Source organism: Garra rufa, chromosome 10 (assembly GCF_049309525.1).
Source record: "Garra rufa chromosome 10, GarRuf1.0, whole genome shotgun sequence".
NCBI lineage: Eukaryota > Metazoa > Chordata > Actinopteri > Cypriniformes > Cyprinidae > Garra > Garra rufa.
The window spans coordinates 34,834,642-34,849,815 of NC_133370.1; the positions used below are offsets into that span (position 1 = coordinate 34,834,642).

The 15,174-nt window shown below is 36.6% G+C and overlaps 2 protein-coding genes across 2 annotated transcripts in view; one reads left to right on the forward strand and one right to left on the reverse strand.

Moving 5' to 3' along the window:
- Positions 1 to 321: 321 nt before the first annotated feature.
- Positions 322 to 13,578, forward strand: acot11a (acyl-CoA thioesterase 11a). The gene is made up of 16 exons (XM_073848942.1): positions 322 to 452; positions 1,506 to 1,698; positions 3,056 to 3,125; positions 3,445 to 3,505; positions 3,883 to 3,984; positions 4,269 to 4,416; positions 4,788 to 4,938; positions 5,584 to 5,703; positions 5,812 to 5,950; positions 6,036 to 6,091; positions 6,487 to 6,553; positions 6,910 to 6,993; positions 7,076 to 7,209; positions 8,558 to 8,689; positions 10,210 to 10,336; positions 10,412 to 13,578. Exons 2-16 carry the CDS (start codon positions 1,515 to 1,517, stop codon positions 10,568 to 10,570), a joined length of 1,734 nt encoding a protein of 577 aa, XP_073705043.1. The 5' UTR covers positions 322 to 452; positions 1,506 to 1,514; the 3' UTR covers positions 10,571 to 13,578.
- Positions 13,016 to 15,174, reverse strand: part of fam151a (family with sequence similarity 151 member A) — a 4,217-nt gene continuing 2,058 nt past the window's right edge. Inside the window, exons 5-6 of the mRNA XM_073849436.1 lie at positions 14,349 to 14,500; positions 13,016 to 14,276 (exon numbers count right to left, since the gene is read on the reverse strand). Of these exons, the coding sequence (XP_073705537.1) occupies positions 13,618 to 14,276; positions 14,349 to 14,500 (811 nt within the window). The 3' untranslated portion in view covers positions 13,016 to 13,617. The remainder of the gene's footprint in view (positions 14,277 to 14,348; positions 14,501 to 15,174) is intronic.

The following is a 15,174-nucleotide window of genomic DNA, read 5'->3' on the forward strand; positions in this document are numbered from 1 at the left end:
TATAAAATGGATTTTGGTTCTGTGGTAAACGTTGCCGATTATGCTAACAAAGCTTTGTTGACTCCTGACTGTATTTGAAGCGCTATCCTATGCTTTTAAAGACTTGTTGCGCCACCTGTCGGATAGTTAATTAAGCGATAATCGGCAGGTGGTAAAACAATCCGTGCTGTTTGCAAACAGACTGTTATGTTGTTGTTTTAATATGAAAAAGATCCTAAAATAAGTATCCTAAGAGTTTTGTGCACTTTTTAAGAACATATGTAAACATGAGACACGGGGCGGAGTCAGAGAATAGGCTACTTGTTAGTGAACACTATGTGCGCGAGACTGAAGAGGTATTTCGTTGACTTCCCATGCGCGCAGGTCTTCCGTGAACACTTGACTCTGTCATTGGAGTTATAATCTTGCGAAAAAGGTTGTTGTGTCTAACCAGACTCTCTAGGCAGATCGCGGTAAGGGCGTGAATGTTACTTTACATGTACAGATCAAGCCACTTCTGAGCTTAAACTGGTTTTCAGTGCTGTTCTGCATAGTCATTCAACAACTGCACGTAATTTTTTTCAATTCATAAAAGCGCTGCGCAGAAACACAACACGTCTATTCTTTAAAGTGAATTTGTAGACGACTCTTATTGGCACAATAATGTATTTGAGATTTTGTAATTAAAACGAAGGGTGTTAACGTTAAGGAGTGTCATAGAGGTTACTGACGGTTGCGCAATATTCAAGAGCAATAGTAAGTAGTTACCAGACTAGAAGTACAACGTTGTGACTTGCAATTACATGTAGTAAAATTTCCTGAGATATTAATTCACAACCAAATTATCGGTATTATATCTCAAGTATTTCATTATGTTTAGCGTACCGGCAAATCCATTTAAAATAAATGGAAAAAACAAATTCATTAATAAATTAATAATAATAATAATAATAATTATAATAATAAAAAAGTGGCCCCAGTTCCAGTCAATGTTTCGACGATGTAAAAGTGCATTTTATTTGTTTAATTTTTGTTCGTATAGATGAGATTTTTTGATGAAAAACTGAATTTAGGCCTCTATTATAAATACATAAACAAGCATGTATTACACTTTTCAAAAAAAAAAAAAAAAAAAGAAGGAAAAGAGAAAGCAAAAGGTTTTGTTAGATTTAATCTCAAAATTAAGAAAATTACTTGTTCAGGTTTTAGTTAATGGTTAGAGGGTTGGACTTGTAACCCCAAGGTTGTGGGGTTTGAGTCTCAAGTCTGGCAGGGATTGCTGGTGGGTATAGTGAATAACTATTGCTCTCTCCATCCTCAATACCACAACTGAGTTGAGTCTCTTGAGCAAGGCACTGAACCCCTAACTGCTCCCTGGGCCCACTGCTCTGGGTGTTTGTGCACTTACACATTTTAAGTGTGGCTGAAGTGTCCAAATACTTTATGGAACTACTGTATTAAAAGCAAAACTCTAATTTTTAATATTTGCGTTGAATATTATTCACTCTCACCTGCTGAATCTTCAGCCCCTCAGCATGGCATCAGAATCCCATTTTAAGGAGAATCTACATAACCTTCATCTGGAGGATGAAGGGCACCATCGCAACCCTTCAGAGGTGAAGATGAGCCAGATAGTGCTGCCCTGCCATGCCAACCACTGCAGAGAACTGAGCATTGGACAGCTGCTCAAATGGATGGACTGCACAGCATGTCTGTCTGGTAAGTTTGTACAATGGATGACACAAAGCACTGTTAACCTGCATTGTAAAGGCTCCAAAAATACTCTATATAAGGATATAAGTGTTAGTATAATACTGAGGATGTGATTGCAATGACTAAGCAAACCTAGAGCAAATATAATCTAGATGTGTGTACATGACTGTAGGAATGGGTTCTAGACATGAGAACATTACTTGAAATACTTGCAATATGGGATAAATTATTAGGTGCATTACTTGTACAGTACTGTGAAAATATATTTTCTCCATACTGATTAGTTTTATTTTTGTGTATATTTCATGTAAAAAAACTGTCTTCAAATTTTTCAAACAAAATGCAACATAGAACAAAGACAACGAAAGTAAGCACAGTTTCTTTTTTTTCTACTAGGTTGAATTCATGTTCAGTGGTGTGTGTGTGTGTGTGGGGGTGGGGGGGGGGGGTTTGGGGGGATGTTCCCTTGATTGAAATTGCTGCGGTCCGCTATGCCCATGAATTAATCCATTCTTGGTCTTTTTGTATAATTTGGTGTTTGGTTTACCCCACATGGACCCCTGTCTTCCAAACAGTTACTACTTCAAACTTATCAGCCCACAAAACATTTTCCTAAGAATTTTGAGGATCATGAAGGTGTGTCTTGGCAAAATTCAGATGAGTTTTAATGTTCTTTAGGGTGTGCATTGGTTTTTGCTTTGCCTTTTCTTGGATGTTATTACTGGCCTGTGTGTTTTGGATGGTGGAGTCAGGATCAGTGACCTCTACTGATGCAAGAGAGGCCTAGAGTTGCTGGCCTGGGAAGGGTTGCTACTGTGTCAAGTTTTTTCCATTTGGAAACGATGGCTCTTGCTTAGGTTCTTTGGACTCCAAGAGCCTATGAAACTGCTTTGTAACCTTTCCCAGGCTAGCATGTTTCAATCACTTTCTTTGTCATAATTTCTGGAACTTCTTTCTCTGTTGGCATAGTGTGTTAATGAGTAAGGCATTTTAGCCAACTTCACGCTGTTAAAAAGGTCTATTGAAAAAATTATTAACGGAACAGGGCTGCGCCATAAGCTGTATTCAGGCATCATGCGGGTGATAATATGGCACATTCAGAGACATGGAGGCTTGATCTTACTGATGATGAGAGACTTTCATTTTCCTAATTAGGGTCAAAGGCAATAAAACAAAAGTAATATGGATACATAACACAAATAACTTTCTAAACAGACAAAAAATTACATGAGAGTCAACACAAAAAATAGTAGCGACTTTTAAAATTACAATACCTAAAATTGGGTTCTTGCTAGTCTCACAACAAAAATGGTGTGAGATTCATTAGTGCCAAGATGCCTTATTTGATCTGTTTCCATTCCAGCTGAGAGACATGCTGGATGCCCCTGTGTGACAGCTTCTGTTGATGACATCCACTTTGAGCACACCATTGGGTACACAAGAAATATCACTTATATTTTTAGATAATTAGAGCCACTTCTTACTGTCTTTTGAAAAACATCCTAACCTGAATGTAATTTCTCCCTGAGGGAGTACTGGCAGTTCTGTCTGGTTAATTGTTCTATTAAACTATTATACAGAAGACTGTTAATTACTCTGCCAGTCTGTCAGACTGCTAGAATAACACAGCACCAATCAAATGTAACTTTGATTAGAGACAAAAGTCTCAGTGATTTATGCCAAATGGAAAACCACCTCTATATCATAAGCTACTGTCAATATTATTTTACATTTTAAATAAATATTTTTCAGTATTGGACAAGTGGTCAACATTAAAGCCAAAGTCAACAGGGCCTTCAACTCAAGCATGGAGGTAATAGCCACATTTTATAATATGAAAAAAGCACACTTTATTTATTTTTAGCAAGAGTTACTCTAAGACCTACAGATAAAGTGATTTCTACTGTTATGTAACACTGAGGTTTTGATGCCAAAGAATTCCAAAGTAAAACAAATGGACGTTGATTAAAGTGAATCCCTAACATATCTGCAGAAATTTTACTTTATGTTAACTGGATATCTTTTTTCAGCCTCCTAGAGTACTGAGAGTACTGTATCAGAGTTATTAGAGTATTGTGTTAGAGCACTGATGATTATAGATAATTATTTTAAATTCTCTTTGCATTTATTTGTAAAATTAAATAAGAAGATTGGTAATTATTCATGTATGTACTGGTGTTTGTGTGTGAGGTGGGGATAGAGGTGAGGTGTGAGGACCTATACAGTGGCCATCATTGGAGAGTGTGTCATGCATTTGCCACATTTGTCGCCAAACGCACAGATGCAAACAAGGTATGAGAAAACAATGGCATAGTAATGCCTAATAAAAATGTTTATAAATATGCTATGCTCACTTATATCTCAGTTAATGGGGAAAAACAGGCTTTACAAACTGATTTGACATTTTTGTTATAGCTGTGGAAATAAGGAAATACTGCAAACAAAGAAAACACAGCAAATGGCATGCAGATAAACTAGGCAGATACAATTGCTTTTTACTCTGCACTTAATTTGTAAGCAGTTATTAATAACCAGATTATATGTAGATAAGAAATCTGTTGGGACTGTGACTGCAGGTGCAGCTGAAGCAGGTTGTGCCCTGCACACACCAAGAGCAGGTGGAGCACAGCTTAGCAGCTGAGAGGAGGAGGATGCGACTCATTCACCATGACATCATGCAGGACTTGCTCAACAACAAGAACTTCCAGAGAAGCATCAGTGAGGGTAAGTGTTTTTAGTGGTTTCCTTTTGGTTTTCTTACTTTATTTTTCACTTATTCTTTAAGACTCACAGACTGAATGCACATGCACTGATTTACTGAGTTACTTAGTTTACCCAAAAATGTCAAATCTGTCATCATTTACACACAAAAAAAATTACTGTAGAATTCCCACTTTTTTGTATGGAGAGAGTCATACAGCCAAACAAAGTCATACAGGTTTGGAACAACAAAAGGGTGAGTAAATAGTGACAGAACTTTCATTTTTAGAGTGAACTATGACTTTAAGCTGCTGCACCTGGTCTAGACAATCACTTATCTTTCTCCAAGTGTCTGTTTAGTGTATTCAGGAGGTGTTTTATTGTTTGTGAGGCAGATAACCTTGATGAAGATGAGGCTTTGCCGACAGAAAGAACAAGAGTGGAAAGTGTCGAGCTGGTACTTCCTCCTCATGCCAATCACCAGGTCAACACATTCGGAGGTCAGATTATGGCTTGGATGGAAAATGTCGCTACCATTGCAGCCAGGTGTGTGTCTGCACACTTACAAAGTTCTATACAGCAGTTAATATTTACCTTTATTAACTCTTATCCTGCACTAGATCAGGGTTCAAGGTTTATGATGTTGTCAGAAACATGCCACAAAAGAGTATATTGAAGCTTTACTTAAAACAAATAACACAAACGTTAGCTTTCTTAAATACCCTGTGAAATCATAGATTTTATTCATTTTAGTTCAAGTGTGTTAGTTTGGGGCCTGTCTATATTCTGTGTACTCCTAAGAGTTGTCAGAATTTAATTTTAGAAGGTAAACACAAATAAAGGAGTAGTTCACCCAAAGATGAAAAATGAAAATCACCCTCAGGCCATTCATGATGTAGGTTAGTTTATTTCTTCATCTGAAAAGATTTGGAGATAGTGGATTCTCTACAGTTAATGGGTGCTGTCAGAATGAAAATTCAAACAGCTGATAAAAACATCTCATTAATCCACAAGTCCACACAACTTCTGTCTATCAATTAATGTCTTGTGAACTGAAAATCTCTGTTTGTAATAAACAAATTGAAATACGTCAAGACGTTTTAAACTTGTGTCATGTGATGACCATATAATGAATAAGAACTTTAGTAATTTTTGACACATTTATTGCTTTTCTCTTTTTTCATTTTATAGTCGTTTATGCAATGCTCATCCAACTTTGAGGACTATAGACATGTTTTACTTTAGAGGCCCTTCCCAGGTTGGAGATCGCTTAATTCTGAAAGCCATTGTCAATAACACATTCAAGAACAGGTGGGCTTACATTATCTATCTATCAGTATCTAAGAGATGTATTTACATTTTAATGACTATATGTTAATGATGTCATGAGGCTTATTGGCTGTATCTCTGGTTTTGTAGTATGGAGGTAGGTGTCTGTGCAGAAGCCTATTATGGAGATGAACCTCTGAGGCACATCAACAGTGCCTTCATGTCATTTGAGGTGCTGGATGAGAAAGGAAGGCCACGTCCACTGCCCCCCATAAAACCTGAACCTCAGGTGAGGAGTCCAGATTTGGTGTTAATAGTGCAAATTGGATATTGTAAAATCAGAATTTTGAATACTACTTTAATTTTTTTAACAGGAGGGACAGAGGAGATATCAGGAGGCTCTTGCCAGGAAGAAGATTCGTCTTGATAGGTAGCAAAACTGATGCTGATCCTTTCATAACAAGAGCTCTAGCTTATAACCTCACAAAACCATGTGAGAAGAGTTGGCTAGACTGCAAAACACTCAGCTCACCCACAGATGGTGCTGTGTGTCACTGCTAAAAAAGTAGATCCACATAATAAATATTTTTTTTCTAATAGGCTCAGTTCTTTGGCTTTGGCTATGCAAGAAATATTATTTCATTTAAATCCTAATTTTAATAGGATTTTAAAAGCTAATAAAATTGGCTTTTTAATGGAATAATTAAATTAATATTGAAGTGATATATTATAGAATTTTTCCAGAGCATAATTTAGCTGTATTGCCTGTTGTTCAGTTTCTCTCAAAAAACATGACTTGCTTATCTGGTCTTTGTTTCTACTCAGGAAGTACATTATCTCATGCAAGCAGACCGAGGTACCACTGTCTGTCCCATGGGACCCTAGTAACCAGGTAACTTCTCCTGCTTCAGAAAACACATGTTATTCAAATATTTTTAAAAATACTTACCATTACAAGGTCCAAACTTTTGGCACAAATAGGACTTAAGTGCAAAAAAGTGTTACATCAGGTTAGACATCCAAAATAGAAATAAAGAAGACAAGATATGCAGAATTTTGTAGTAGGACTGGCATTAAGAAATGGTTGTACACAGGGTTGAAACATTTTTACTATTTACTATTTTATTATTTAATATTTATATAATTTACTCAAAGAGTTTCACTCACATCTCATTTTGAGCAAAATCACTGGTGGTGTGCAAAAGAGATGAAAAGCACTGTTTATTGTAAGGATGTTTTAATTTTTAGGTGTATCTAAGCTACAATAATGTGTCCGCCTTGAAGATGCTTGCAGCCAAAAACAACTGGGACCTCAGCTCAAAGAAGAACGATGTAAGCACTATTTTTTTAAGTCAGTTGTACATGATAAAGTTTACACTTTAACATTAGATACCTATTGTCTTGCACTGGGCAGGTGAGCCTGTTTACCGTGGAGGAGAGTCAGAATCTGTGTTTCAGGGTGGAGTTTGAAATGGAAATTCCAGCACAAAGAGCCTTCATCCTCCTCTCAGATCTTAGCCGCAGACATGAATGGGACCAACACTATACGTGAGACACTATACATACCATTGTATTATTAGCTACGGTACAAACTGCAACATTTTAACTACAAATGGAATACAGAAGAGTAGGGATAAAAGCCATGTTTATTTACTCAGAATGAAGAAATTATTATTTTTTTATTCAGAAAATATTTAGTTAAAAAAAAAAACATTAGCAACATTTAAAGTAGAACTAATGGTTCAAACATAATATAAATACAGAAATTGGTTTTCAGTTCGCAAAGGTGTACGACAGGGCTTTTTGTCTCCATACTTGTTCAGTTTGTATGCCAAAGCCATGATTCAGAGAGGCTACAATAGGGGAGGATAACATTGCAATATGTGTAACAATATAAGGCTTGCTGATTGAAACTAAGGATAATATGAAACATTTGCAGAGAAATCTCAAAGGATAAAGTCAAAGGTTGGAATTGGAACTGAACTAGATCATGTCAACTGATAACATAGATAAATTTGAGCTTGTCTGTAATGGACGGTCTGACAATGGAGTAAGGGGATCAAAGTGCAAGCTTTATTAAAAGAGCGTAGCAAAAACAGGCAGGGTCAAACACCAGCAAACAACATTGTCCCAGGGCAAAACAAAAGAGTAATGCAAAAAACAGGCAATGGTTTGCAGGCAGCAAGCAATCACAAAAGTCTATAAACAGTCCAAGATAAAAAATAAAAACTAGGCAAGGCACGGCAATACAAGGCAAGGAAAACAAGATTCAGCAGTGTGTGTGTCAGTGTGCAAGTTAAATAGTCCCACTAATGGAAAACAGGTGAGTCTATAATCAGTTCATGGCGAGGGGATTCTGGGAAATGGAGTTTGGTAAGGAATAGTCTTAATGTGATAGAGACCACTGATAGTAATTGGGAGGAATAACAGGCCCTGGATTCATAACATCGACAGAGACGAAATTAAGATGTTTTTGGGTGACGTTGCGATCACGGATTCGACTAGCACTCAAGAAATATTACGTTGTTTGGCACTGTGCAATTCAGCCAAATTTTCAAACGTAAGTACATCAGACTGTAATGTTGTCAAGTACGATTGCACACAACCAAATTCTTTTGTAATTGACAATTGTAAACCTTTTTTTTTTTAAATTATAAAAATATCTACATCAGTTATTTATTATTTTGGAAAGGAATTATGCTGGCACATACCTGATATTCAAGCACTGTGAGCGATGTTATTACCAATGTTACATTAATAAGTCAGCCATTTATGTACATGTAAACCCTTTTGTCTGTTATATGACCATACTGTATATTATTTTGTAATATAACTTATTCAAAAAATGCAAATCCAAATGCTTATTTAAACAAATTTTTTACATTGTTTTGTGCAGTTTGTGTAAGCTGCTCATTAGGGTTGATGAGGATGATTTCATCTATCAAGTTGTTACTCCTTCAACCAGTAAAGGAGGAAAAGATCAGGACTTCATTTTACTGGCCTCCAGAAGAGCGCCCTGTGATAGCGGGTGAGGATGACAGTTCTAGGTGTGGTACTAAAAGCTAACATTTGCTACCTTCTGTGACATATTTCTGAGTGCATTCTGAAGTTATTGCATTCTGATGAAAAAGATTACAAAAATATGTTGTTTTCTCGGAATAATGTGCACTAATAAATTGTGCACAATAAGACTAGGTATTAAAGGGATAGTTCACCCAAAAATGAAAATGATTTACTCACCCTCAAGCCATTCTAGGTGTATATATATATGACTCAGACAGTCAAGATTTTAGAAGCTAAATAAAGTGCATCCATCCATCACAAGAAAAGTGCTCCACATGGCTCAAGGGGGTTAATAAAGGCCTTCTGAGGTGAAACAATGCATTTGTGTAAGAAAAATGTCCATATTTTAAATTGTAAATGACTGTAATCTTGAGCTTCTGCTAACTGTTGTATGCACGTTTAGACGAGAGTGATGTTCAGAAGGCCTTTATTAACCCCCCAGGGCTGTGCGGAGTACTTTTTATGATGGATGGATGCACTTTATTTTGCTTCAAAATCTTGACCACTATTCACTGACATTATAAAGCTTGGAAGTGCCAGGACATTTTTTAATAGAACTCTTGATTGTATTCGGCTGAAAGAAGAAAGTCATATACACCTAGAATGGCTTGAGGGTAAGTAAATTATAGGGAAACTTCATTTTTGGGTGAACTGGCCCTGTGCGCAAATAAGATAAACTTGGATGTCATGTTGCCTTTAAAGAAATAATTTTGCATTACATCACTTGCTCACCAATGCATCCTCTGCAGTGAGTGGATGCTGTCAGATAAAGGGCTTATGGATGTGTTTGTATTTTTTTATACACACACTTTTTCACTTCATAAAACATTAGTAGATGGATTGGAGTCATGTAGATTACTTTCTGATTATTGCAATGTTTTTATCAGTTGTTTGGAATAGAAACAAACTGCCAAGCAAATTTTTTCTTTTCTTTTCTTTTTTAAGCACCCATGAGTTTCTCTAAAGGTATGTTCACATGTTTGAACTGTAATTACGAGGTTCCATCTTGTAAAAAGTCTTCACGTTCTTGTAAAACTGGTAATTACATGCTCCGACTTGCTCAACCTGACCACTGCAACGCCATGTGGAAACACATTCAGAATGGCAGTGGCCTTAACAGTAAAATTAAGTAAATTTAGTTAAGTAGTTATTTTGTAATATTTCCGTTATATGATGCAAGAATAATCTAAAAAAATTAACAAAAGACAGCTACCACTGGGTTGAATATGTCTACTGTCCCGCAAGTTTATTAATAAGGCATTTGCATAACAACTGGTAATTGATGTGTTGGAGTCTTATCTATTTGATTACTTAAATTACACTGATTTGTTTTGCCATTAATAGTGTTGCCATTGAAATGCATAATTCCGAGTCTAAAAAAGTGAACAGCTTTAAGTAGAATGTCAAGGGTTGTTATCTATTAATTATGACATGGCATGCATGCAGCACAATTATATATAATATTTACCTATGTATATGTTTTAGGGATCCATATGTAATTGCCCTACGATCAGTTGCTCTACCCACTTACCCATGCACAGAGGAGTTCCACAGGGGTGAGGTGGTCTGTGCTGGGTTCACCATTCATGAGGTTTCAAAAAGTGTCTCAAAGGTAGGAAAATACTAAATGATGGTCACAGTGTATTTCACATTGAAGTGTCTGATAGGTTTCCTGTATTGCCCTCAGATTTCCTACTATAATCAGGCCAGTCCAGAAGTCCTGCCATACATCTCTACTGACATTGCAGGCCTCTCGTCCAGTTTCTACACAACATTCTGTGCATGCAGGCAGTATCTATTGGACAACATAGTCAGTATATCTGCATCCACCCCTTCTACACTGTAAGCAGCAACTGCTGGGCTGATCTCATTATGTGCTATAACTGATATATCAGTTTATGCTTTTACAGGGTCCATATTCATTTTTACATTTTTTATTTTTTTTTTAATCCCTGTCTGTCTGTCGTTAGGGTTGTGCTCAAGTTTTGGACAATCAAGCGGTTGTGAGCCATTGCACGTTATGAGTCAGTTAACCTTAATAATTGTGTCAAAGCAGTTGGTATGCGGCTCGTTGGCACTGTATGGCAATCACATGAGCTTTTTTGCTAAACATGGAGGTTGGAGTTTTCAATGCTTTAGAAACAAAACGGAAATAAAAACATGGCCGTGCAAATTATTTTGTTGTACAGTAGAGAATAGCATAATCAATTCAGAGAGTCTATTTGTGTGTTTGTGTGTCAGTGTATGTGCATGCTAAATGGTTGCTAGCACCCAATGTGATGTGTCTGATTGGGGAATAAAAAGAGCACTAGTCAAATTCAGGCTGACCCTCCAAATTTTTCAACATGTTTAACTGGATGGGGCAAAATGAAAAAAAAAAAAAAAAGGAAAAAGATTGTTTTCTGGCATTTTCCTCAATGGTTACTCACAACAAATATATAGTGAATCCAGTGAGGTTTGACATTACATAACTATTTTCCATCCCTTCTCTGACATTTGAAATTAAACAGGTCATTTTTGGTACTGTTCTATATGTAAATTACCTCTTTTTATGAGACCTCTTTTTAAGCAAGGCAAGTTTATTTACAGGTCCTTTTAAAAAAATTAGCATATTGTGATAAAGTTCATTATTTTCTGTAATGTACTGATAAACATTAGACTTTCATATATTTTAGATTCATTACACACATTTGAAAGTAGTTCTAGCCTTTTATTGTTTTAATATTGATGATTTTGGCATACAGCTCATGAAAACCCAAAATTCCAAAAAATTAGCATATTTCATCCGACCAATAAAAGAAACGTGTTTTTAATACAAAAAAAGTCAACCTTCAAATAATTATGTTCAGTTATGCACTCAATACTTAGTCGGGAATCCTTTTGCAGAAATGACTGCTTCAATGCGGCGTGGCATGGAGGCAATCAGCCTGTGGCACTGCTGAGGTGTTATGGAGGCCCAGGATGCTTCGATAGCGGCCTTAAGCTCATCCAGAGTGTTGGGTCTTGCGTCTCTCAACTTTCTCTTCACAATATCCCACAGATTCTCTATGGGGTTCAGGTCAGGAGAGTTGGCAGGCCAATTGAGCACAGTAATACCATGGTCAGTAAACCATTTACCAGTGGTTTTGGCACTGTGAGCAGGTGCCAGGTCGTGCTGAAAAATGAAATCTTCATCTCCATAAAGCTTTTCAGCAGATGGAAGCATGAAGTGCTCCAAAATCTCCTGATAGCTAGCTGCATTGACCCTGCCCTTGATAAAACACAGTGGTCCAAAGTACTTTTTTCGGATGAAAGCAAATTTTGCATGTCATTCGGAAATTAAGGTGCCAGAGTCTGGAGGAAGACTGGGGAGAGGGAAATGCCAAAATGCCTGAAGTCCAGTGTCAAGTACCCACAGTCAGTGATGGTCTGGGGTGCCATGTCAGCTGCTGGTGTTGGTCCACTGTGTTTTATCAAGGGCAGGGTCAATGCAGCTAGCTATCAGGAGATTTTGGAGCACTTCATGCTTCCATCTGCTGAAAAGCTTTATGGAGATGAAGATTTCATTTTTCAGCACGACCTGGCATCTGCTCACAGTGCCAAAACCACTGGTAAATGGTTTACTGACCATGGTATTACTGTGGTCAATTGGCCTGCCAACTCTCCTGACCTGAACCCCTTAGAGAATCTGTGGGATATTGTGAAGAGAAAGTTGAGAGGCGCAAGACCCAACACTCTGGATGAGCTTAAGGCCGCTATCGAAGCATCCTGGGCCTCCATAACACCTCAGCAGTGCCACAGGCTGATTGCCTCCATGCCACGCCGCATTGAAGCAGTCATTTCTGCAAAAGGATTCCCGACCAAGAATTGAGTGCATAACTGAACATAATTATTTGAAGGTTGACTTTTTTTGTATTAAAAACACTTTTCTTTTATTGGTCGGATGAAATATGCTAATTTTTTGAGATAAGAATTTTGGGTTTTCATGAGCTGCATGCCAAAATTATCAATATTAAAACAATAAAAGGCTAGAACTACTTTCAAATGTGTGTAATGAATCTAAAATATATGAAAGTCTAATGTTTATCAGTACATTACAGAAAATAATGAACTTTATCACAATATGCTAATTTTTTGAAAAGGACCTGTATATCTAGCACATTTCATACACGTTAATTCAAAACTCTTTCCATAAAAAATTACAATAATAAAAACGATACTCATTAAAAGTACATAAATAACAAATAAAAAAATATAAAAATGGAAGAAACTGATAAGTTAATAAATAGATTAAGAAGATTAAAATAAAAGGTGCAGTGTAGAAAGGGTAATATTTATTGACTAATCTCTCTGCATGTGAAAAATGTGTTTTTTTTTTCTTTTCAAATCCATTATAGGGCACCTCTTGTGCCTCAGCAGTCATTTTGCAAATCCACTATTACAGTGCAACAGGTTCACATAACATCAAGCTGAAGTATATTTAAAAATAAACCCTATTTCTAACGCTGGGATCCATCTGAATATTTACATATTACATCAAAGCATTGTTTAGCACTTCTAATTTTAGAATACTAACATGCATATTTTTTGCTTTACCTTGTCTTATAGCAGTATTATATGTATTTATTGGTGCAGGGATATATATCAAATGTAAAATGACAATTTTATTGTGTCTGTTTACTTATTCTTTGTTATCATGATTAAACATATAATGCTTTAACATTTAAATCGTAAAGTCTAGCAACTGGATTTAAATAAAGTTATTGTTGAAAGTGTTAGAAGGCCTTTTTCTGATGTATGCATGAAAAAAATAAAAATAATTAATCATCAAAATTATCTTGTCCATGAACAACTTAAATCAATGTTTGACTGTCATTTTGCAATGTCTTTGTCATTGCTGTATGATCTTAATTTTCAGACCGACAGATTTGCTATATGTTTTCTGTACATATTAGGCATGTTGTAGAAGCTCCGCTGTCTGCTCACTGATCGAATAGCCATTAAGCTTGCAGTCCCAGTATTAAGGCCTCTGTCCTCTGCCCGATGCTCTAGAGTTAGTGAGAAGTGTGATTGTGCATAGATAAGACTTCTACATCCAGTCACAGACCTGTCCAGGGCCTCAATCTGCAGCTGCAGAGAAACATCTTGCCAAGCTCCCTGAAAGAGCTGCACCATGTCCTCCACCAGCTTTGGTTTGTAGCCTTGATCAAGAACCTCTTTAGGCCAGCCTGGAGCCAGAGTCACATATGGAAAGATTTGATCAATGGTTCTCAGGAATTCTTCTCCTGTCACATAGTCTTGGGTATAGAAAGCTCCGTGTGCTACGTCCATGTTGACCCAGGTGGGGTGATGCAGCAGGTCTCTGTCATAGACATGACGGAGGAGCTCCAGTGACAGTCTCAGCTGACTATGGGACTTTATCCTTAAGTATATTCCCCATGACTTCTTGGAGGCAAGAATCAGCTCCAGGCAGTCCTGTAGAGGCAGCTCGGGCTGAGAACCCTGAATGACGGGAATGTTTGGTTGATTTATACTAGATACTACTGTGATCACCAGCATTCCTCCTGGGATGTCTGTAAAAAATACTTGCATTTTTATTTATCAAGATCTATGCATTTTCACAGTATCACAGCTGTTAAAATCACCTTTGAGCAGGTATAGCAAATAATCTTTGTTGGTCACTGTGTCCCAATGGATGTTAAGTCCATCACTGTTCACCGGCCTGAAATAGTCAATTATGTCTCCACCTGGATAGAATCTTCTGGGTCTGTTTCTTAGCTCTGAGAAAAGAAGATGCCTGTGTTACTGATATACACAATTAGGGATGCTTTCTTTTTAAAATTATAGCCAAACCTAAGAAATTCTGACAATTATTTTCATGTGATGAGCTATAACTGCTAAAAAAAAATGATACTATTCTTTTTAACTAAATATAAAATAAAATACTAAAAAAGTATTTTTAGTCAATCATAGTCAAAGTCAATAATTTTTAATTAGTTAATTTAGGCATCCCAAAATTATAATGTACAGTATGACAATTGAAAATTTATTTTGAGATTTGTTAAAGATTACAAAAGTCAAGAACTAAGTAGCTTTCTGTTGATCTGCACGGCAAATTTGCATGAAAAACTTTTTAAAAAAGGCGATGCAAAATACATTCTTGCCTAAAAAAACTCATAAAGCTACATTCCATGACATAAGATAGTATTATTTTTGAAATTATAGTGGATTTGGGTATCCGCCATGGACACTCCCTGTGAGAAATACTGCAAGCGGAGTGATGGGAAAGGTGAAATGGTTGGAGTTCTGTTATCACTAGAATATCACACTCTTATCAGCCAATCAGATTCAATGACCAGAAAGAACTGTTGTATAAATGCCAATAAAGAACCTTTATTTTTAAGAAAGTTAGATGATGGCACAAGTATTATCCAAATGAAACAATTGTCCATTGTCAAATGAAACCACTGG

What these genes read in the sequence shown, in the direction of transcription:
- acot11a (XM_073848942.1), top strand. Translation starts at nt 1,515, where the DNA reads ATGGCATCAGAATCCCATTTTAAGGAGAATCTACATAACCTTCATCTG. An exon ending in CACTTTGAGCACACCATTGG is followed by an intron (nt 3,126 to 3,444) that starts GTACACAAGAAA and finishes AATATTTTTCAG; the next exon opens with TATTGGACAAGTGGTCAACA. An exon ending in CCAGAGAAGCATCAGTGAGG is followed by an intron (nt 4,417 to 4,787) that starts GTAAGTGTTTTT and finishes TTTGTGAGGCAG; the next exon opens with ATAACCTTGATGAAGATGAG.